This window comes from Aethalodelphis obliquidens, unplaced genomic scaffold, assembly GCF_003676395.1.
Source record: "Aethalodelphis obliquidens isolate GAN/ISIS:26980383/991018 unplaced genomic scaffold, ASM367639v1 scaffold29, whole genome shotgun sequence".
NCBI lineage: Eukaryota > Metazoa > Chordata > Mammalia > Artiodactyla > Delphinidae > Aethalodelphis > Aethalodelphis obliquidens.
The window spans coordinates 623,349-645,374 of NW_020837973.1; the positions used below are offsets into that span (position 1 = coordinate 623,349).

The 22,026-nt window shown below is 65.9% G+C and overlaps 1 protein-coding gene across 3 annotated transcripts in view; it reads right to left on the bottom strand.

Moving 5' to 3' along the window:
• Window positions 1–14,358, bottom strand: part of SLC12A7 (solute carrier family 12 member 7) — a 42,118-nt gene extending 27,760 nt beyond the window's left edge. Inside the window, exon 1 of one of the 3 annotated variants that reach the window (XM_027125431.1) lies at window positions 14,198–14,358. In XM_027125431.1, coding sequence (XP_026981232.1) covers window positions 14,198–14,321 — 124 coding nt within the window. In that variant the 5' untranslated portion in view covers window positions 14,322–14,358. Of the gene's footprint in view, window positions 1–8,677; window positions 9,273–14,197 lie in introns of those variants that run through there. The other 2 variants (XM_027125432.1, XM_027125433.1) reach the window with 2 other exon arrangements.
• Window positions 14,359–22,026: the final 7,668 nt, after the last annotated feature.

Sequence of the window (22,026 nt, forward strand, 5' to 3'; positions counted from 1 at the left end):
GCTAGGTAGAGAGAAGGCCAAAGGTGGTGCTGGGTCCAGGAACCTCAAGTCCCACCCCGGCCCTTTTGGGTCCCGCGGGACAAACGGTTCGAGACCAGCAGATCCGGACAGGCTGGCCCGTGACCGTCCTCGGCGGGGACGGGGTGGGGACCAGCACTTGCACCAGGCGGCACAGAGGTTCGCTGCTTTGTTCTGACAGCAGCTCAGCTTTCCAATCCCCCCAATCCTGGTGGATTATGGCGGCCTCACTGGCGACCCCATTAGCTCAGAGCACAGTCCCCGCGGGGAGTGTCACGGAGCCCACACGTAGGCGCACGGCCGGCAGGTGGCCCATCGCGGCCCTGCTGTCTCCATGGCTGTTTCTGTCAGGAAGCCCTGGCCCGCCGTCCCCAGCTAGAGTAGATCAAGGCCCTCGGTGTGGCCAGGCCACAGAGGAGCGAAGGGTCAGCCCCGACTCACCCTGGAGCTCCTCCCAGGTCCTGAAACGCGAACCTTACCACGTTCTCCCCATCAAAGCAGAGAGAAAAACCCTGATGGCATCGCTCTGACTCCCAGCCCTGCCCCGTCCCACCGGACCTGGAGCAATGCCATCCCAGAAGCCGCCAGCAGGGACGTGGGGTGAGCTCGGAGACACCGGCACCCCTACCTGGGCCCACCTGCACGTCAGCCCCACCCACAGGCCTTCCGCGTGTGATGTGGCCCTGTATCAGAATGACCGAGCGAGGACACCAGGAAAAAGCGCTCCAAACTGGCTTTTCTCAGGCCCCCAGGGGCCCTGGGGCAGCCCGGAGCATGACCTTAGCGGGGAATCACCTGCTCACCGGGTCCCGTCAGAGGTGACACCCAAACCCCCAGAAGGAACCAGAGCCCAGACGCACAGGGAAGGGGAGCCCACAGTCCATCCCCTATGAACTCACGTGCCTGCCCCTCACAACGGACACAAATTCAGGAGCCACCAGGGTCCAGGCATCACCCCTCACCCCCCACTCAGCTGTCCAGTCCCCCCGAAATCCACAGACCCACCCCGGAAAGTTCCCAGGGTCCAGCCCGCAGAGGCCGCATGGCAGGCAGAGCCCTGCCCTCCTGCCGGACGGACCCTGTGCCCCTCACTGCCGAGCCCCAGTGACCAGCTCAGGGGCAGCAGAAGGCCCGAGGAAGCCAGTGGCCGGGGAACCACTTGGCGAGGGAACCACCAGCAGATGCTGGGACCAGAGGCGACACCTGGAGGGGACGGGGCAAGGACCCCCCACACACCACGGCCCCACGAGCCACCTGCTCAGTACCATGGGGCAGGGGCAGTGCCAGGAAGAGCCGACCACCCACCGACCCAGGGGTCAAGGTGAACACGAGGGTCGCAGGCTGACTGACACCCAGGGGAGGACATGACTGCCTGGGTCCCCGGATTCCAGCATGAGGAGCTTGAAGCAAAGCAAAGGAGCCGCCGGCCCTCTTCAGAGGCCTCGGAGGACACGGGCCAGCTCCGGAACGTTCTGGAAAGAGGGAGAAGATGGAAGCAGCCCGATTCTTTCCATAAAGGACATTATTGGGCTGACGGCAAGATCTAAGTAAGACTTCAGTCAATGAAAACGTCCTGACTTTGGAAACCGTACTACAGGCATCACGAGAGGAAACGTGCTTGTTTCAGGAAACACACAAAGGGCATCGCACCTGCTGCCTGTTCTCAGCACATCGGCAAGGAACGTGTGAAGAGGGGGAGAGGGAGGCAGAAGGCAGGTGGGACCAGTGCTCAGGCAGATGACACGTGATCCCGTGCTCTTGAAAGTTTTCTCAAGTCCAAGTTCTGAAGTTGGGTCAAAACAGCTTAAAAAATGCAACCACATTCAATTAAACAAGAAATCCCTCCTGAGCGCCCTCCCCCGCTCTGCAGGCGTCTGCAGGAGGGCGCCAGCCTGTCTCCCTCCTTCCTGCTTCAAGCGGGCTCCTGCCCGGCACCTTCTTCCTGGTGATAATGACTGTATTTTTCTGGTGGTAACAATCCTGTTTCCGACTGGGTTTCTGGTGTAAACGGAAGCCGCAGAGAGCTCTCTGCAGACCAGACTCTGGAGGACACGTAGGCCGGCTCTGTCCCGGTCAACAGGCTTCAGCCACGCAGGTCAGGGTGCCGGCCACCCCGGGAGGGGTGTTGGGTTCTCCCTCTGCCCCAACCTTGGACAAATTCGTGGCTCCCAGGTCTTGTGTTTCTTGTCCAGGGAGAGGCGGCCACCATGGACAGGGCCTCCACTCAGCTCAGGCCCGGCTGCCCCGGTGCCCCTGCCGCCCCCGCCCGGGAAGCACAGCCTGGTCCAGGGGGTTCTGGGGGTCTGTCTGAAAGCCCACCGGGCACGGGGCAGATGGGCACCTGCAACCACGTTCAATCCACAGAGACAACATCTTTCTTGGAGCATGTGATGCTCCTGCTGGCTGGGAAAGTGAACCACGACCTCAAACAGGAGCTGAGACAGCTGGCCCATCCGCCGCGATGAGGGCCGGGGGGTGGCCCGGAGCCGAGGGTCGGAAAGGAGCAGAATGGGCGAGAAGCGCCTGGGCGAGGGGCCCAGGGAGGCAGCCAGGAGCAACTGATTCGAGGCAGGCGGACGGCAGTGGCTTATTTACACACAGGACGACCGTGGAGACCGGGGAGTGGGAAACGGTGCCATGAACGCCCCACAAAGGCCAGGATGGCCCGCCCCGTGGGGACACGTGTGCTGGGCACATGTGCACAGGAAGCCCGGGGACGGCCAGGACTGGGCTGTCAGGCCGTGAGGCTCTGGTCTTCCGGCTCGCTGCTTATAACCAGAATTAACGCACAGAGAATGGGGGAACACACACAAAACGCACCGGGGGAACAGCAACGCACGCCCCAGCGTCTCCGTAAATCCCCCCACCCCGACTCCCCTGGTATGGGGGCTGCACCGCCCACACCAGAGGTTACGGCCAACAGGGAGTCTCCTTATCCATCGTACACCACCGTCCTAATCGCTAATCCTTTAACGAGAACACGTTTCCCTTCATTTCTGAGAAGGCAGTCCTCGGGCGTGCTTTCCGAAGCGCGGGGGGACCCAGCGGAGAGAAGAGGCTCCCGCGGGAGCCTCGGGCAGGCATCTCCTCCTCGACCTGCTGGAGCCGAGACTCTTGGTTAAAAACCAAACGCTTCGGGCTTCCCTGGTGGCGCAGTGGTTGGGAGTCCGCCTGCCGATGCAGGGCACACGGGTTCGGGCCCCGGTCCGGCAAGATCCCACATGCCGTGGAGCGGCTGGGCCCGTGAGCCATGGCCACTGAGCCTGTGCATCCGGAGCCTGTGCTCAGCAACGGAAGAGGCCACAACAGTGAGAGGCCCGCGTACCGCAAAAACAAAAAAAATCAAACGCTTCTACCTGAGGGACACACCTGCGATCCCATCCCACAAAATGCAAAACCGTCACAAGCTACCCGGGTGAGCCTTAAAATTCCCTTAATTGCTTTCACCGCTGGAGAACATTCAAATCTCAGTTCTTATTTTTCAAGGGAGGGGCAGGTTACAACTCAAGTCTTCACAAAGGAAACTGGTACAAACCCCGCCAGGGCCTGAGCCCTTGATACACGCTGGGGGCTCTGAAGACCTCAGGCTCAGGGTGGACACCCCTCCCGCCTCCACCGGGACTCTGATGGCGCCCGGCACGACCCTGCCAGGCCCGGTCGCGGCTCTGAAGAGCAGGGGTCCTCCTCTGGCTGAGACCCTCCCCCCACGTTTCGGGGAGGAGGCCGCTCACCTGGGCTTGCGCCGGCTGCGTACTCTGCTTGGTCACGACAATGAGGACCCAGGACAAGCCCGAGCAGAGGGGATCCCGGGGGCGCAGGGCCCGCCTCACCGGCCCCGCCGCCTCCGTCCTCCTGGGGCGGGTCCCCTGTGGTGCCCCCGCCAGGCACACAGCCTGGAGGTCACCGGGCGCCCTCGCTGCGCAGCGGTGGCTGCCGGGCCATGTGGGAGGGGCCCCCCGACGGTCAGGTGTCCTGGGCCACGCCGGCCGGCAGGGCAGGACCCACACCTGCTGTCTCCGGGCAGGAGCGCTCAGGCCTCGTTCACCTTTCACCTGCTCTAACGGACGGGCAGGGCTGGGCCGTCAGCTGTGTAGTCAAACAGCAACGGCCTGGAGGCCACGCGATTAACACTCCCCACCACCAGCAGAGCTGGCGCCCCGCCTCGCGCACAGGTGGGGCTTTCGGCCTGCTCGTTTCACGCGGCAGGGGCGCCGCCGGTGGGGCTCACTGCGCAGAGATCACAGCCTGACGCGGTCCAAGGTCACAGCACCCCGCAAGTCCAGGACCCCCGGACCCCTAGTGTCCAGCCGGGAGGGCGCAGTGGGCGGGGAGGCCCTGCCAGGCCGGGAGGTCCCTCAGAGCCCAGCCACCTTGCATGTGACTCACCCCTCTCGTCACCGAGAAAGGAGACTGATTCGGTTTTAAAACAAGGATCCTTCGGCCAGTAAACCCACAGGACACCATGGCCGGGACACGTCCAACCGGCGGGGGTGCCCGTGTGCTGGGGACGCCCGAGAACGGCCACGCTGCGGACTCGGCACCAGGAAAGAGGGGCCACAGGTGCCCGGGGCCCGAGGGGACAGGAGGGAACTGGGGGTGACGCGCAGAAACAGCTGACGAATACGCAGCACCCACAGCGCCGCCCCACACACCGGCATGGGGAGGGTGGGCGCCCGCGCGCAGAGCTGCCCACCAGGGAGTCCGGAGCCTGGGACAGGTGACCCCCAGCCCGCTCACAGCTGGTGAGTTCAAACAGCCCGGGGGCCGCGGGCAGGCAACACATGGCCCGAGCGCCGGCCGCTCGGTTTACGGCCCCTTGGCCTCTGGCTCCGCCACCAGCTCTGGACTGCCGACGTGCACGCACACCCGAGTTTTGCTTTTCCAGGACACAGCAGCCAGGTGCCGTAACTAACCTTTTTAAGCCTTTACGATGTACATTTACTGGCCGCCCCTGCAGCGCGGGCAGCGGCAGGCTGAGTAGGAGGACAGAGTGGCACCGGGTGCTGGCTGAAAAGGAGGCGCCCACAAAGCCAGGATCCACTCGTTCCAAAGGCTGGGGCGGGGGTGCTGCAGAAACGAGGGGCTTCACGGCAGAACCTGACGGACACCCCAGTGCTGAGCCCCGGGGCCGGTGAGAATTCACGTTCCCTCCGGGGCCTCCCGTTAAACCCACACCCCGCCGAGCTGCGAGAAAACCATCAGACAGATGCCAGTCGACGGCACCTACAACACACCTGGGCAGCAACCCTCAGAACTGCCCAGATCACAAAAACTAGGAAGCTCTGAGACACCGTCACAGCCTAGGAGTGGCCTGTTCAAAGCCCCCTCCCGTGCTCCCGGCGCCCCCCGCGCTCGAGGAGCCCGAGGAAGCCCGCGCTTCAGGGGTGGCTCCCAGCACGGCCCAGCCAAGCCTTAGTGTCCACCCACCTGCTGGTCTCCCTCCAGGTTCTAAAGAAAGTTCCAGGAACCTGCAGCACCTTTTGAACACGGCACACCAAGCCCACCGCCCCCAGGGGCCGGGGCGGCATCCTGCCCTGGGCTCCCAGGATGACTGGCCAGCAAGGCCGGACCAGACCAGGCCCAGGACCCAGAGCTGCAGACCAGCCTCGGCCCAAGGCCACCGAGGAGCCCCCCCAGAAACGGGCGAAACAGCGGGTGCCTGGCAGTGAGAGCCCAAGGCCCGGGGAGCAACCGTGGCCAGGAAGGGGCGAAGTGCGCAGGGCATCCCTCCTCCTCCCCGTGAGGGGAGGCAGCAGCGAGCTTCGCATGAGGCCGTGTGTCTCGTGTCATCACGGGCGTCCTGAGAAGCCCCCGCGCCCGCAAGCTCCGGCCACACATCCAAGCGGACCCTCCCCATCCGGTGCAGGCCTGACGCAGCTCAGAGCGCCGCTGCCTCCACCAGCCCGCGCGCCCGGCCCTCGGAGACACACGGCCCCCCGCCGAGGCGGCCTCTGCACTTTCCACCCGTCCTCGATCTGCTTCTCCCACATCCGTTTTGATGCCCGGTTTCTGGCTCAATGAAATGCAAACTTAACCCTGAGTAAACGTGGTGGTCACCAGGGACAGCGTGGGACCCGGTGCTCTGGACAAGGGGGTGGGAACAGGAAGCCACCAGGAGAGGCGCGTGCGTCCTCAGCATCGAGCGAACGCAGCAGGGCCTTCGGGGCGGGAGGGGACGGCCCAGGCCAGAGAGGCAGGCGGGACGGGGGCGCCAGCTCGGGGGCCAAGTGGAGCCCGGCAGGCCCGGACCCAGTGGTCAGAGCCCCAACCCCACTGAGGGTCCCGAGTGCAGCGTCCTCCGTCTCTGGTCACAGCCTCCGCCAGCCCCGCTGCAACCTCTGCGCACAAGCCCTCCCCTCCCAGTGCGCCAGCCTCCCCCACCCTCAGCCCCGGGCCAGCGTTCGGGATTTCTACCACCGTCTCTTTCTCTTCGGGAAGAGCTCCCAGGGGAGGAGCAGAGAGTGACCTCTGAGGCTCAGAGCCAGAGGCGTTCCCGAGGGTCAGCTGGGCCGGGCCTGCACCGAGGCACGGGCAGCGGGCGGCCCGCAGTCCTGCCCTGGGGCCGCGGGGCCACCTCCCACCTGCCAACCTAACAGTGCGTCCGACTGGCCGGCCCCCGAGGCTGCATCCCCTTCCAAGTGGTTCAGCACTGCAGCGGAGATTTTAGGTTCCACGACCCTCGGGGTTAACTAATGCCCTCTGGCCCTTGCCCCCTGCCCTCCGTGCTTTGCAGCCAGGATCAATGCTGGATCTGAAATCCAGCGGCCTGGCCACCTGGGCCAGTGGACTCCCCGAGGGGCACAGCCTGAGAAGAAACCGTTTGGCGTTCAAGCCAGAAAAAAAGGAAATGCTTGAGGTCGAGAGCTCCCGTGCTTTCACAGCAAGTTTCTGGCTAAAACAGAAACCCGTTCTCTGGCGAAGACAGGGGAAACACTGACAGGACAGGAACCACCCACAGCCCGGCCAGCGGGACGCGGCCCCTCGCCAGGGCACCTCCCAACGTCCTCTCCTGGAGGGCTGCCTGGGCCTCCCACCCAGGCCTCTGGAGCGAGATCTGCCTGCCCACAGGCGAGAGCCCAGAGGGCAGGAGGTGGATGTGCCCCTGCCCCTCGGACCTCCATGGGCCCTTGGCCAACCCTCAGGCGTGGCCTGCGGGGGCACCTTGCCGGCTGGAGGCCCAGACGTCCAGAGATGCTACTTCCCAAGGGCCTCACCAGGTGACCCTGTGCGCCTGGCCCCCAGCTGCCCCCACCAAGCACAGACCCCGCTGCCTGGGGCCGGAAGCAGCACCGTCCAGGCCCAGGACCACGGGCACGCGGGTGGCGGCAGGCCGGCTCCGCCCTACCCGAGAGTGCTGTGCGTGTGTGCCGGCACCTGGAACCCAGCACCTGGCGGGGCGCGGCGGGTGTCCGCTGGGAGAGGCGGGCAAGGCCGGATCACAGCACCTCTGCGAGGCCTTCCGGAAATGACACAGCCCTCACTTCTGGGAGCACCCTGCCACCAGCGCCCCCCGTGACACCAGGTCCCAGCCAGAATCAGAAGCAGGCGGCACAACCGAGGGGAAAGAGCCCGCCTGGCCCAGACGTGCCCCTGCGCCCGCTAAGCTGCCCCTGCCGTGCCCCTGCGCCCGCTAAGCTGCCCCTGCCGTGCCCCTGCGCCCGCTAAGCTGCCCCCGCCACCCCGCGCCCGGGGGAGGGTTCTCCCGGGCGACCCCAAGGACCGGGGTGCTCGCACACAAGGACTCAGGAAGGCTGCGGGCACTGGAGGGACACAGCCGCCCTTCAACCCGGACCAAGGTCACGGCCACCGCCCCGGTGTCCGCTGCTCCAGCCAAGGGCTTCGGCCCAGCCGTCGGGCCAAAGACACCAGCTCTGGCTGGCACCTTCTCCTCAAACCTGACACTCGCACAGTCGAGACAACAAGGAAAGTACCGGGATTCTCGGCTACTAAGAGGCAAGAACACAGAGGAACCAGCCAGCCACACACGTTAACACACGTGTGCAAGCACACAGAGGCACACGGGGCACGGCTGTGGGCCACGGCTCTGTGAGCTGCTCCCCCAGAACAGTAAATGTTTCAGGGACTTCCCGCCCGTCCAAAGGACCTGCCCTCCCAGGCTGGACGCGCTCCCTCCTGGGCGGCGTGGGCCTCCGGTGGACTCGGGCACCCGGCTCCCCGCCACCCCTCGGGGTCTGCTGCCGATCCGACCTCTCCCTCCTCGGGAGCTGGCAGTCGTGATCACAGCCTGGCGGTGGGGGGAAGGGCTCAGGACGGCAGGGCCGGCCCAGCCGGGGCAAAGGCGGGAGGTGGGCAGCCGGGAGCCCCACCAGCCTCCCGGGGCGGCTCCCGTTACCGACTCAGGCTCCTGCCGGGCTGCGGCCAAGACCCTCCATCAGAGGGAAGAGGAAACCCAAGAACCACCCGGCGCGTCTCTCCTCTGATATCGGCTCCACAGGCTCCCTCCCCAGTGACCGTCCCGAGAGCCTCCCTGAGAACCCAGGCCTGACCCGTGGGCGCCGTGACCAGATGGGGCCCAGGACACGGCCACCTCTGGGACAGGCCGGCTCCAGGAGAGGGAGACAGGCACACGGAGAACCCCCAGGACGGCGCGGGGCCTGCACAAGGCCTCCCCATCACCCTGGGGGGGCGTCCCGCTCACGTGGACTCGTGGGGTGCCCCCGCCTCGCAGACGGCGCCAGGCCACAGGCACACGCGGACGCCCAGACGGGCTCAGCGGCAGGGCGGCTGCAGGCCGCTTAGACGGGAAGCAGTTCTGGCTGCGAGCAGTAAACGCAGGCCCAGGAGCCCAACACCCAGCAGAGACCCCAGCGCCACAGGCACAGGGAGCCAGGGACTGCCCGAGAGCAGCCCTGAGCACAGGGAACTCACAGCTGGTCACGGGGCCCACCCAAGCCTCAGGAAGCTCAGAAACAGAGCTTCCCTCTCCTCCCCGATTGTGTTCTCAAAGAGAGAACCGCCCCAGGAAAGAAAGAGGAAACAAACCCAGCCCAGGGCCCCAGGGCCTTGCCGCTGAGCCTGGCCAGAGGCGCGGGCAGCGAGGCCACGCAGACCTGGCACCCACACTTCACCCCCTTCCCGGCCAGGAGCACGGCCCTGCAAACCCCCCCCCAGCCACAGGGGCACCTGGACGGGGCCCCTCACCAGCGCCCCCGGCACGGGGCTCCAGGGCCGACACGGCGCCGGGGGCCACAGACGGAGGAGCGGCCATGGATCGGGGGACCGGGGCGCCTCATTCTCCGGCTGGTCCTGCTGAAGCTGCAGGCTTATCTGCACAGACCAGACCTCTGCTCTGAAGAGGGAGTTCCCGCTTTCTCATAAAACCAAGGTGTAACCCTTTGTGCTCTGCTCTCTGTGCCGGGCGGCCCTGCCCCAGGGTCCCCCAGAAGGGAGCCCAGGGCAGCCACCCGCTGGAGCCCGGACGGCCCCTGACCGTCACCCTGGCTGGCCTAACACTCCCAGAGCCGCTTGCAGACGCCTGCTCCCCGCCAGCAGCGCTGCTGCAAAGCGACTACGAGAGGGACGCCCCCAAAAGGCACCTGGCTGCGCGCACGGCAGCTGACACTCACGCCAAACAGCAGCCTCTGCCCTCCAGCCTCACGCGCCCAGCAATGCCCAGCCCTTCAGGGGGTAACGGGAGACTCCCAGAGACCAGCCAGCGGCACGGTCTTCCCATCCGCCTGTGCCTCCAATGTCTGCCCCGAGCATGACCACAGTCCCGCTGCTGTGCCCCGAGGACACTGGCCCTGGGAAGGAACCCCCGGCCCAAGGCCACCCACCGCCCAGGGCAGGAGCCCGGGCCAACCCAGTCAGGTGCCAGGACCTGCTCGGGTCCGCTCAGGACTGTGGCCACAGGCCTGCTCAGCAGAGGCCTCCCTCCACAGCCTGGTCCCCCGGGGGCAGGGAAAGGACAGCCCCCTCGCCTACGGGGTCCGACCTGGCAGACGCCCCTGGCCATCCCGCCGCCCCCTGCTCAGTCTGCGATGCCCTGAGCTGCAGTGAATCAAGACCCCGGGTGACCTGGGCCCACACAAGGCCCCTCCCCCTCTCTAGGCAGGCCCCTGCCCCAGCGGCCCCGCGAGAACTCCCCCCCCCACCGCCAAGCGGAGAGTAAGCCCGCTGCCCACCTCCAAGCGAGGGACACGTGGGATCAATTATTTGAAAACAACGGGGTCCGCGCGGAGACCATGGGCTGCGGGGCCATTCTGGTTCTGAAGCCCTGGCCGTGTGACCGTCCGGCCAGAGGGGCCTCTGAGCTGCAGGCTCTCTGTGCGGTGGGGGTCCCGTGTCACTGGGAGCTGCTCTGCCCGGGTGGGGCCACCTGCCCCCGTTCATAAGGTGGCTGTGGCCTCAGGCGCGGAGCGGCTGGCCCTGCAGACAGACCCCCTCTGCTCGCGTAGCCACCTCCAGTGACATGGGCACTCTCGTGGGCCTGGCCGCACAAGGGGACCAGTGGGATTCAGCCTATCCATGTGCAACAAGGACCAGCAGCAGCCTGTCCCCCGAAATTCAGCCCCCGGGATGGGACGGGGTGAGCCGGCCTGAGACAGGCCCCTCAGGGCAACGAGTCAGGGTCTGACGCCATGGGGCGCTGAGCTGGCCCAGGGGGATTCCACAGAAGGGTGGCATGGAGCCAGCTGGGGTGGGGCTGTCCTGCCGCGCGCACGCGCGCGCGTGTCTGTGTGCATCTGGGAGGACTGGTGGGAGGACTGCCTGGCGTGTGTGTCCTGGGCGGCCCCTGGCAGAGCGGAGCCGTGGGCTTGGCTGGGCTCTCTGTTAGGCAAGGAGAGGGCCCCAGCGGCCAGCAGGGCTTACGCGCGCCGAGCGTCCTGGGGCACGCTAACTGCCTCTCTGCCCGGCGCCTCCTGGGGGCTGGGGGGCAGTGGGATTCCCCACTGGTTGGTGATGCCCTGTGCGCTGCTGGAGAATGGGGGACCTCTCCTCGCCCTGGGGCCCCGGGAGACACACGGCACCGCCCACTCTTCCCTCGGTGGATGAGGTGCAACCGACTTTCAGGGGTCAGCCCTTCGGACAGCCTGCGCCGCCTGCCCTTCCTGCTCAGACGTCCCCCGCGCCAGCATGACGCATCCCTTCCTTCCTGGACCCAGTGGCGGAGCAACGCTCGAGGCTCTGTCTCGGGCCCACTCTCCGGCCGCACTCACGTCCCAGCGCCCAGGGCCTCGGCTTTGTGCTCTGACCACCCCAGCGGCAGCAGACCCTCGAGGGCAGCGGGCACACGCATCGGCACACATCCCGCTCCCCGTGACCCATGAGCCCCGCAGGACGAAGGTGATGCTCCCAGGGCTGCCTGGGTCAGTGGCTGGGGGCGCGGGTCCCCTTCACAGGGGGCAAGAGAAGACCCCCGGGTGACCCACGGGACCTGAGCGGCAGAGCATGAAATCACGGGAAAGGAATCCAGAAAGAGGAACAAGGAAGGAAGAGGAAGCCCCAGCAGAGCTGTGGGCAGCTCCCGGGAGGAACCGGCAGGAACAGCGGCCCTCCAGGGCCCAGCCCACGGGCCTGCGGTGGGGGGCAGTGTGGTCGGGGCCACCCCTCTGGGGGTGCACGTGGACCCCCCCACCTCACTGCCCGCAGGCCACCTTCCCGCCCCTAAAGCACCAACTGTGGGCCTGCCGAGCGGACACGGCCAAGGTCAAAATAGCAGGGGCAGTTCAAGGTCAACACGTGGTATTGGCCACCGCAGCCTGATGAGGCCCAGAGCCTCCGACAGCCAGGAAACGGGCCCCGGCTTCACAGGCTGACAACGGGGCTCCCCGGCAGGCCCAGCCTGGACACAGGGACCGAAGGCAGCCCAGGCGGCCGCCCCGTGTCACAGGCTCACCGCCTAGGCCGTCAGCCTCAGGCCAGGCACAACCAAGGCCGGTCCCACCAAGCTCTGGGTCAGCCAGGTGGGCCTGCAGACGTGAGCGCGGGCCCCCCTCACCTCCCTCCCACCCTCGTCCTGGCGTCCCACGCTCCCTATTCCCACGACAGCCCCAGGTACACCTCGGGAGGGTATCCCCAAGCCTGCTTCACCAGCACCACCGGGAGGCCCACCCAGAAAGCCAGGTGCCTCCCTGGAGGTTCTAAGGCCGGCCACGGAGTCAGGAAGGAACTTCAGTGACTGCGATGAGCAGGTGTGGCACAAGGGGGACCACAGGGTAAGGGCCCCGCACGCGGGTCTTCAAAGGGGCTCCACGCAGCGGTTCCGGCTCCCGCAGGACTGTCCCACCAATGAGCAGGGCGTGGGGCTGCGTCCCAGGCTCCCCGTCACGCTGGCGTCACAGGGCCTCTCCGGGCACCGACTGGTCTGACGGCTTGCGTTAAAACTCAGAACCCAGCTGAGCAGACCCCGAAAGGCAACAGCACGCCTGCCTGTGACCCCGTAGCGGGCTCCGGCCAGTTCCCCAAGGCCTTCTGCGGCTGTCTCTCTAAGGGAGCACGAGGACGAGCGAAGAACACAGGCTTCCCAGGTTGAAGTTCTGCGCCAGCTCGTCTAAGTGTCACAGGTGCAGCTCAGACCCTAAAGGGTTTGTTGAAAAGCATGCAGGACGCCCACACTTAGCGTTTGCCGTCGCTCCCGCCTCTGAGAGCACACAGGCAAGGCGGGTTCCAGACGAGCCGGGAGAGGGATTAGGGCTGAGAAAGCAAGAGCCTTGGACTGAGGGCAGCTGGGGGCTCGAGGCCAGCCGGGCAGGCAACACCACGGCCCTCCTGGCAGCCCTGAGCGCAGGCCCAGGGGCACCGAGCTTACAGAGAGCCACCGAGGCCCGTCGGAGAAGGAGCCGGCAGGCAGGGGGCCGCACACCCGGGAGGGCTGAGGGTCCCCGAGGACACGACGGCTCCTGGTGGCCGGTGAAACGCCGCTCGCCCAGAAAGGCCACACCGGGACGCGCTAACCGGAGCCGCAGTGAGAGAAAGGCTGGGCTTACGGACTCTGCCTTCAAGTCCGGCCTGGTTCCGGCCTCTGTGCCCACTCCCACACCCACACCCACGTGCAGAGGAAAGCCGGCGGGCACCCGAGGGGTGGGGCGGGACCCTGCCGACCCGCCCCTGCCCACTAGGACGGCGTGCTGCCCCCAGGGGGTGCCCGGCCTCTCCTGCCAGGCCGCAGGACCTGTGGCCTCCACTGACCTCGCCCCTTTTCCTGCCTGGAGCAGGATACTTCTTCCCCAACCCTCCATTTCTAGAGGGGTGCTGAGCCCCAGATGAAGCAGCGGACTCAGGATGACCAACCTATCAGCTGCAGAGACGCCCGGGCCTGGAGCCCAGATGATGGAGGAACAGGCCTGGGGATGCCCCGCACCAAGAGAAAGTGAAAGTGCCAGAGACCTCCTGATCCCAGGAGCGAAGTGGGCAAGGAGGACCCTCAGCCTGAGTGCAGCTCCCCCCCGCCCCGGCAGGGACCTGCAGTCCTTCCTGCTCAAGACCCCCCGGAGTGCCGGCCTGTCCCCGGTCAGCCGGGCTTATCTGACTGGCGGCCCTTTGCCCCACCGCCCGAGAGCACAGACGAGCAAAGCAGAGGTGGCTGGGAAGGAAGCAGCCAGGCGCTCCTGCCCCGAGGAGCCTTACCACGGGTGGGGACCCCACCGGGTCACCGGGCCTGGGGGGCCTGGCAACTCTCGGAGGAAGAGCCCCTCCTCGGTCTCCACAGCTACCCAGGGCGTCTCACACCTCCCCAGGGGCCCACCCCGAGCGGGAGAAAGGTGCTTCCTAGGCCCCGGGGGGGGGCATGGGGGCGCAGCAGAGGAGGGCCCACCGCCCCTGAAGCCCTCGCCCAGCGCCTCCACCACTAAGCCTGGAGAGGGGGCTCGGCAGGCAGGAGTGGGGGTCGGTGAGACGGGAACCACAGAAGCAGGCAAAGCGGTGGAAACTAGTGAGGAGTGAGAGGAAGGCGCGGGCTGGGAATCGGGGAGGGGGAGCGGAGAGCAGCCCCACACCCCTTCCTCGGGCGACGTCCCGGGCCCAGGTCGCCCCCCCTCCCTGCCACCCATGCCACCCCCTCCGCCGCGGCCTCCCTCCCCTCCCCCTCCTCCCACCCCACCCCCTCCCTCCCCTCCCTCCCTCCCTCCCCTCCCCTCCCCTCTCCTTCCCACCGGCCGCCAGCCCCGCGCAGACCGGCCTCCGCCTTTGTCCCGCGGGCAGGTGCGGCCGCGCTCACCCTGGCTCGGGCAGTTGGGCTCACCGCCCTCGGGGGGGCCCGGCGCCTCGGTCTGCTCGGGACCCTCATCCTGGCCGCCGTCCGCCCGCGCCTCCACAGGCACCACGGTGAAGTTGGTGGGCATGGCTCGCCCGGCGCCCCGGCCACTCCGCGCGCTCCCGCCGACGAGGCCGGACTAGGGCGCAGGGGCGGGGTCAGCGCGGTCCGCCCCCGCCCCGCCCCGCCCCACGTGACCGCACCTGGCTTCCCCGCGAGCCCTGGAAAAGTTTGCGCTCGGTGGGCCGGGGCGGGGCTCCTTCCGCTGAGGACCCGCCCCCAGCCTGCGTCCGGGCGCTGCCCGCGCCCCCGGACCCCCAGTGCCGCCCCGCCCCCAGCGGCTGACTTTCGGTTCCTGCACAGCCCGCTCCCCCGCTGCCCCAGGCAGGCCTCTGGCCGGTCTGTCCCCCTTGCCCCCGCCCGCATGGCCATCCCCCTGCCCGCAACTGTACCCCCCTCCGCCCTCACTGTCCCGCTCACCCCGAGAGTGGGACTGTCCACCCCGGCCGAGATCTGATCTCCCCTCCCCTCCCCCTTGCCTGACTGAGGCTCACCGAGCGCTTCGTTTAGGGAAGCGCTTCCAACTGAAGGGAGCCACGGTTAGCAGGGCGCCGGGTCCACAACGGACACAACCGCGAAGCCACAAGTCACCAGGGCTCTGCGGCAGGACCCCGCCCACCGGGGTCCCCAGGCCCATCCCTGCCGGCTCGGGGGAGACCTCCCCTGCCCCCACCCCACTAGGTTCTGTCTGGGGAGGCCCCCGGGAAAGGAAGCTTGTAGGCTAGAGCAGGGAAGGCACAAGGTGGGACTCCACACCCAAGCCAGGCACTCCCCAGGATGCCACCTGCCTTGTAACCTGCCATCACCTGGTAGTTTCTTAAAGACACAGGAAATCTGTGTCCAAGTGTCCATCAAAGAGAAATTAGCCCCCAAAGTTGTAGCATTTAGGTGCAGTGAATCACCCCAAAACAGTTTTACAAAAATAAGGCAGAAATACAGGTGGTGTGGGCAGAAACGGTCACGACGTACTGTAGCAGAATAATCCGCCGCTCTGACCCTGTTTGAAGGTGCACGTGAGTTTCTATGAAGACGGGGGAGGCCCATGCCTGTCTCTGGGCAGGGATCGCAGGGAAGCGCCTTTCCCTGCACTGTGCTCTGTCAGCGACCAATCGCAGAAAATCAAAACCCGAAAAGCCGCCGCCTCCAGGCAGGGGGCCCAGGCTCCCACCTCTGTCCCGGGTTCCTGGCAGAAGGGGGCCTGGCCCCCCGGGAGTGCTCCCCTGTCAGCAGCCCCACCCAGGAGCACACCAGCCTCCTGAGGCGGGGGTGCCCTTGGCCTGGGCCACGGTCACAGCCCACCTTGCACCCAGGGGGGATCTGCAGGCCCGCGGAAGGGGCGGCAGTGTCGGACGTTAGAGATCAGGGCTGCGATGGTGCTGGGTGGCGTCAGCGGCTCTCCAGGTCAACAGCGTGGAAGGTGGGGAAAGGGCCGCCCCCAAAGGACGGGAGCGCTTCCAGATGTCCTTCGGTGAGGGACCAGCTCCGTGGGGAAGGTGGGGGCGCCGCCCGGGGGCAGCACGGAAACAGATGTGGCGCTGAAGGGGGTGGGCGGAGCACAGACCCCCTCCCTGACGTTGCCCACAAGGACCCCATGTCTGACCCCCATGTGGTGGCTCAGAGATGGGCTGTGGCCTCTTCCCTGGACCTGCGGCCCTCTGCGCAGGGGACCCCGGCCCCCGCACACCCTTCCGGACAGCAAGTCCCAGCCTGGAAAGATGAGGCTGCAGCTGAACCTTGGGCAGCAAAGTCGGAGGACCAAACACAGGCTCTGAACAGGAAAGGAGATGCCCCCCCAACCCCTGCCGACGACCCTCGGCCTCTAGCCTCGGTCTCCTCTCCCGTGGTCACCAACACAGTTGGACAAAGCTGAGACCCCCGGTCTGTGGGGAGGCTGGCAGCCCCCCTGCCCTCGGGGCTCTGCCGATGAAACCTCAACCCCCACTGCCCCCCAGAGGTGGCAGTAACTTGGGGTGGCAGTCAGTACTGAACTTGCAGAAGCCTTTGTCGGTGACCCTGCATCCAGCTCTCCACTGTGACCCCCTCTGTGGCCCCAAGTCCAGGACCCCCACCCTGGGCCCCGGCTATGCTGACCCAAGGCCCACCCACGCAGAAGCCCTGCGGCCAGGCTGCCTGCCCAGGACCTAACTGGCCCTGGGTTCTGCAGAACAATGGCCTGGCCCCTGAATCACGTCATTGTCACCTGAGAAGCAAAGGAAACCCAGCCCTCAGCAGGTGAAAGGCCTGAGGGGTGGATGGGACGGCAAGGGCAGATGTCAAGGACATCACCGGGCTGAGTGCGTGTCCTTGCACTATTCTTGCGCTTTTCTGTACGTTTGGAATTTTTCAAAATAAAATAATTTTATAATTCTAGGTAAATAAACTTCCTTGTTTCACTACACGTAAAATGGATAAACGACAAGGACCTACTGTATAAAGCAAAGAAGTATACTCAGTATCTTGTAATAAACTTTAATGGAAAAGAATCTGAAGAAGAATATAGCTATGTGTAACGGAATCACTTTGCTGTACACCCGAAGTTCACACAAGTTTGTGAATCAACTAGACTTCAATTAAAACAACAAAACAAACAGAAGTTCCTTGTTTCTAAGTGGCGCGCAGCCGTATCTTGAAACTCGGTCTCCACACCCTCCTTTCCTCCTGCCCCCAGCTGGCCCCGCTCTGCCTGTCCCCAGCTCAGGACGTCATGTGCCTGGTGGCTGGGTGGCCCACTCTTGGTGCCGCGATGCCCCAGGCTCGCCCACCCTGCCCCTCCGCCTCCGGGATCGGGGTGCGCACACAGGAGCAGGCAGCACCTGCCCGAAAAGTCCCTGTCGGGTGGCATCTGAAGATGTGCAGGTGGGACCCCCACCAGCACCCCCCCCCTCGCCGAGAGACCTTGCTGGGCGGAGGAAAGGAAGTGACGTTAAAAGAACACACAGGTAGAAAGCACAGGGCTGAGCACTAGAGGGCAGGGATCCAGTCATAAGGCCCACCCTCTGGGAGACCCCACTGGGCCTTCCGGGGCATCTCCTGGGGGTGGGGGATGGGGGATGGGGGTGGGGTAGGGGGATGGGGGATGGGTGGGGCAAGGGTGGGGTAGGTGTTGGGGGATGGGGTGGGGTAGGAGGGTGGGGTAGGGTAGGGGGATGGGGTGGGGTAGGTGGATGGGGGGATGGGGTGGGGTAGGGGGGTGGGAGATGGGGTGGGGTAGGGGATGGGGGGATGGGATGGGGTGGGGTGGGGTGGGGTGGGGTGGGGGGCACAGCCCTGGGAACCCGGTTTTGCCCGAGTTCCCCCAGGAGGACCCAGAGCCCCTTGACAAAAGAGAGAAGCCCCCACCCTGAGAAACCTTTCCCTGTAACCTGAGGAGTTTGCAAAGAGCTTTCCAAAAACCGCAGGGAAGGAACGCAGGCCAGCTCAGCAGAACCGCGAGCAACCCGGCCAGGCCCAGCAGGACTCGCGACAGTCACCCCATGGAATGTTCTGACAACCGGACAAACTCAATCACCAACCAGGGCCAAAGAAGGCTGCTCTGGGCATGACTGGTCTCGGGGAGTCTCCTGCCGGAGACTGGGGTCTTCCCACCAGGAAAGTGAGAGTGGGTCTGGGAGGAGGTGGGACATGGTCCAGGACAGGCCAGAGAGGACTTGGGGGAGTCGCCGGCTACAGGCTGACCCCAGACAGCCGCACTCAGAATGAACTGAGCTGAAACCCCGAAGACGCCGACCGTTCCTGGGGGTTCTCCCCGGTGCGCCTGGGCAGCTGGCGAGCCTCGGCCTGGCTTACGGGAAGAGAGTCGGGGTCCGACCAGTCGTGGGACGGACAGGGAGAGAGGCAGGCCCGGCTCCCGGGAACCCCGCAGCCTCGGTGATCAGAGCCCTATTGTTTTAATTCTCAAAAAAAGGAAGTGGTGGCTCCCCGTTGCCAGAGGAGAGCACGGCAGACCTCCCCGCTGGCGGACGGTCTGGAAGAGGGTGGAGCTGCATTTTATAACTGGGCCAGCAAGGAGGGCCCTGACCCATTTTTGTGAAACCGAAGTCTGGTATGTGAAAATTCAACCTGGGAAAGCACAAGTGCTCCTCCTAACCTGAGACCATAGGTGCTGGAGGCAAAGACGTGCTAGGCGAGCTTAAAGAATTCGTTCTCTGATTCGCAGGACATGTGAAGTCTCACCGGTGACGCTGAAGGAAGCACCACTGACAACACAGCGTTTTTCAAGCAACTGGGATCGGGGATGCAAAGGCCAGACCCATGGTCACCGCTGCCACCTTTCCCAACCCTGTCCTGGGGGCCACAGCCGGAGCCCAGACGCCCGGGGCCCTCGCCAGCACCCCACCGTGCTCCCCAGAACCCCCGAGGACCGTCAGCTCCATGGAAACTCTGGGAGCAGGCGCATGCCTCCGCTTGGCAATGCGCGCGTGTGAAACCGTCTCCCGTCCACTCCTGTCCACATACAGCTATCACACTGCCCGTCTCGCCCATGGTCAAGTGCGCCAGGGCCCCGGCAGCCAGTCCCAGCCTCAGGAACAGCTGGGACTCTCAGGGCATCAGGGGTCCAGGCCGCGTGTCTCACGCACCCTGCCATCTCCGCGCCAGCCCCCAGCCCCCTGGGCTCCCCTGCCTCACACCCCCAGGCCCGAGATGGCTCAGGGCGCCGGCAGGGGTCCTCCCACCCTTCCCCAGGAGGCCACATCTCAGGGTGCAGAGCAGGGACACAGCCACCCCCTCTGGACTTCCCCAAGAGTTCCAGGATGGGCGGCATGGGCTGGCCCCGGCTTCCTGTGCCAGGACGAGGCAGGGGCTGGGGGGACAGGAGCACCCAGCTTCAAGCTCTAGTGCTTCTGACCTCCCTTCAGGCCCAACGGCTCCCCTTTGCTGCTCTGTCTTCCCTCCAAAATCCTGTCCCCCGCAGCCTGGCACACGTGCAGGCGGTTCCCAGCCTTGCGGTCCCACTAAAAGCCGTCAGGTTCCACCACGTGGCACTGGTGTCGACTTGGGACCTTTCTGCTGACGTGGTGGCCAGGCTCCCCCTTTCACCCTTCTGAGTGCCGTGGGTCTCTCTGGGGCTGCAGTGAGCCTGGCCTCCTGGCAGGCTCCCAGGGCACCCTGTGGGGCGGCCCCTAGGTTGGCCAGCCCGTGAGGCCATCGGGGAGGCCCGAGGCCTGCAGGAGCACAGCCTGAAGTCAGGGCTGCAAAACACAGAAGTACACAGAAGTGATGACTGGGGACTCCTTCGTGGCCTGGAACCCTCCATGAAAGGAAACTAAGCGGTCTTCAGTAGCATCAGACACTGCTCCTCAAAGACGCCATCGGGGCAGGAAAGTGGGCCCCAGAGCCCAAGGCCGCTGCCAGCCGTGTTACCGACCCAGGCCTGCCCGGACTGTATAAGGACCACTGATACACTGGGGGTGTGGACTCCACAGTGGAGGTGGGGCAGCCCCTCCAGGGACGGGGTCCACCCATCACTGCAGGAAGGCCCACTGCGGGCCAGGGCGGGACACGGGGACTTCCTGACACGCCGGGCATGTAAAACAGGCTCCGTCACCACCCGGCGACGCGTGTGCGCCAGAGACACCCAGGACGGTCCCAGCAGCACCGTCGGGTCGGCCCGGCTGTGAACACGCACACGCCCATCAACAGCGACGGGCAAACGGGACGGCGCGTGCATCGGGTGGGATGCGCGCGGCCACGGGACGAGAGGAGGCTGCCCCGTCCTGCCCACCAGGTGCTCCAGGGCAGGAAGACCTGCGCGTGGCCAGGTGCCAGAATGGCAGCTCCCAGGCAGGCAGGCGCGTCTGGAGTGCAGACCGGGCCCCGCTCTGACCTGGATGGGGCTGCGCGGGCATCCCGGGCACAGAACACTCAGGGCGTGGAACGGTGGGCGCATCCCTCACAGGAGAAGGACAGCAGGGCTCCGAGGCGTGTCCTGAGTCAGAGTCAGGCTCAAACCGACCCGTGGCATCCAGTCCCGTCTGCAACTCGCAGGGAAGAACGCGGACCCCTGAATCACGGCAGGTCCGCACCCCTCATCTTCCTGGCAGCTTCTGTCCGACCGTAAGAACAGCCAGCAAACACCTGTGACATCACAAAGCCGTGTGCCCGGCATCGGAGCCCATCGGAGGTGCCTCGGTCCCCAGAACACGGTCTGCTTAGCCCAGCCGGCAGGAGGCCCTGATGGGGCGGGCGCCTGTTCCCCTCAGGTAGCTCACAGCCTCCTGGGGAGGGTGGGGCCGGCGTCCAGGCCCCCAGCAGGGCTTGTCCCTGGCGCTCCCTGAGTCAGGGGCTGCTCGGACTCTTCGTGCAGAGGACCTCAACTAATCACGGAGGAAGAAAAAGACGACCGACCGCAGGCACAATAAAGACACCCGTTCTGCGGGGCCCAGAGAGGCTGTGCGACTTGCTAGATGTCACACAGCCTATGGGGGCTGGGACGGGGCTGTGCCTTTCCTGGACGCGAGCCCGCTGTCATCGGGACCTCGCCTGGCCCACATCCACGGGTGTCCTCGGGAGCCAGTACGAGCTCTCCTAGGGAAGGACAGCTATGTGCGCACGCAGCCTGGGAGGGGCCGGGGCAGTGGTTTCCCTGATGGGGGCCGTGAGAGGGTGGGGTCACAAGGCTCTGGGGGAAGCGTGGGCTCCTTCACTGACCAGTTCCTTCATCAGCTCAACGCTCCATCCCCCAGCACTACAGCTGAGGCTGGACACACAGCATGGACCAGCAGGGCCATCTGGTCTGGGAGGCGAGTCCCCAGGCTAGAAGACGGAGGTGGACCAAACACAGGGCACGAGGAGTGGGCACAGGGGGAAGGAGGCCCGGCCAGCAGGCGGATGGAGGGGCAGCGGCGTGGGGAGGCCCTGTGGTACCAGCTTGGGGCCCAGGCCCAAGGGGAGCAGACTGCAGGCATCTCCCCGGACGGGCTGTGGCATGGGGGCTGGCCAGGAGGCCGCCGGCTGCGCTGGGCGCTGCGTGGACGGGGAAAACGGAAGACGCCGGGGCGGGGAGGACGTCTGCCTTCCTCTGGCCAGCGTCTGCTCGAGGCATCTCGCCGGTCACCTGGGGGTCTGTGCCCCAGACTCCCAACCCTGGGGCAGCTGAGTAGGGCCTCTAAGCCTCCTCAGGGGACTGGCCTGCCTGGGGGCCAGGAAGCAGGCCAGGCGCTGTCTCAGAGGTGAGACCCCTGCCGCCCCAGCCCCAGCCTCAGCCTCCGTCACTTCCCACCCTTTCGGGGCTCCCTGTGCTCAGCGGGGGACACCCTCTGGGTCCCCGCAGCAGTGCTGGGCGGGGCCCCCGCCTGCAGGTTCCTGAGGGGTCTCAGGAAGGCTGAGCGTCGGGCACTGCAGCCCTGTGGCCCGGGTGGGGCTGCAGTCCTGGCCCCTCTGGTCCCAGCGTCCCTACTCTGTCTCTCAGGACCGGCAGCCACGTCGCTCCCCCTCTCCCCGAGCCCCCACGGGGGATGGCCGCTGGGTCACTGGGTCAGCCTGGAGTCCGCCACCGGCAGACACAGCGTCCACCTCTGACCCCCTCGCAGGCCCGGTGAGGACCAGCTGAGGTTTTGGGGTGCAGCTCAAACCCGCCGAGTGTCACCCTACATCAGCGGGGACCTCGGGCTGTGGCTCAGAAACGCATCACACCGTCTACTCCTCTCAGCTTTTCTTTCCCTTTTTAAAAAAATGAATTTTGTTTAATTGTGGTCAAACACCCAGAACATAAAGTTAACCATTTTAGCTGTAAT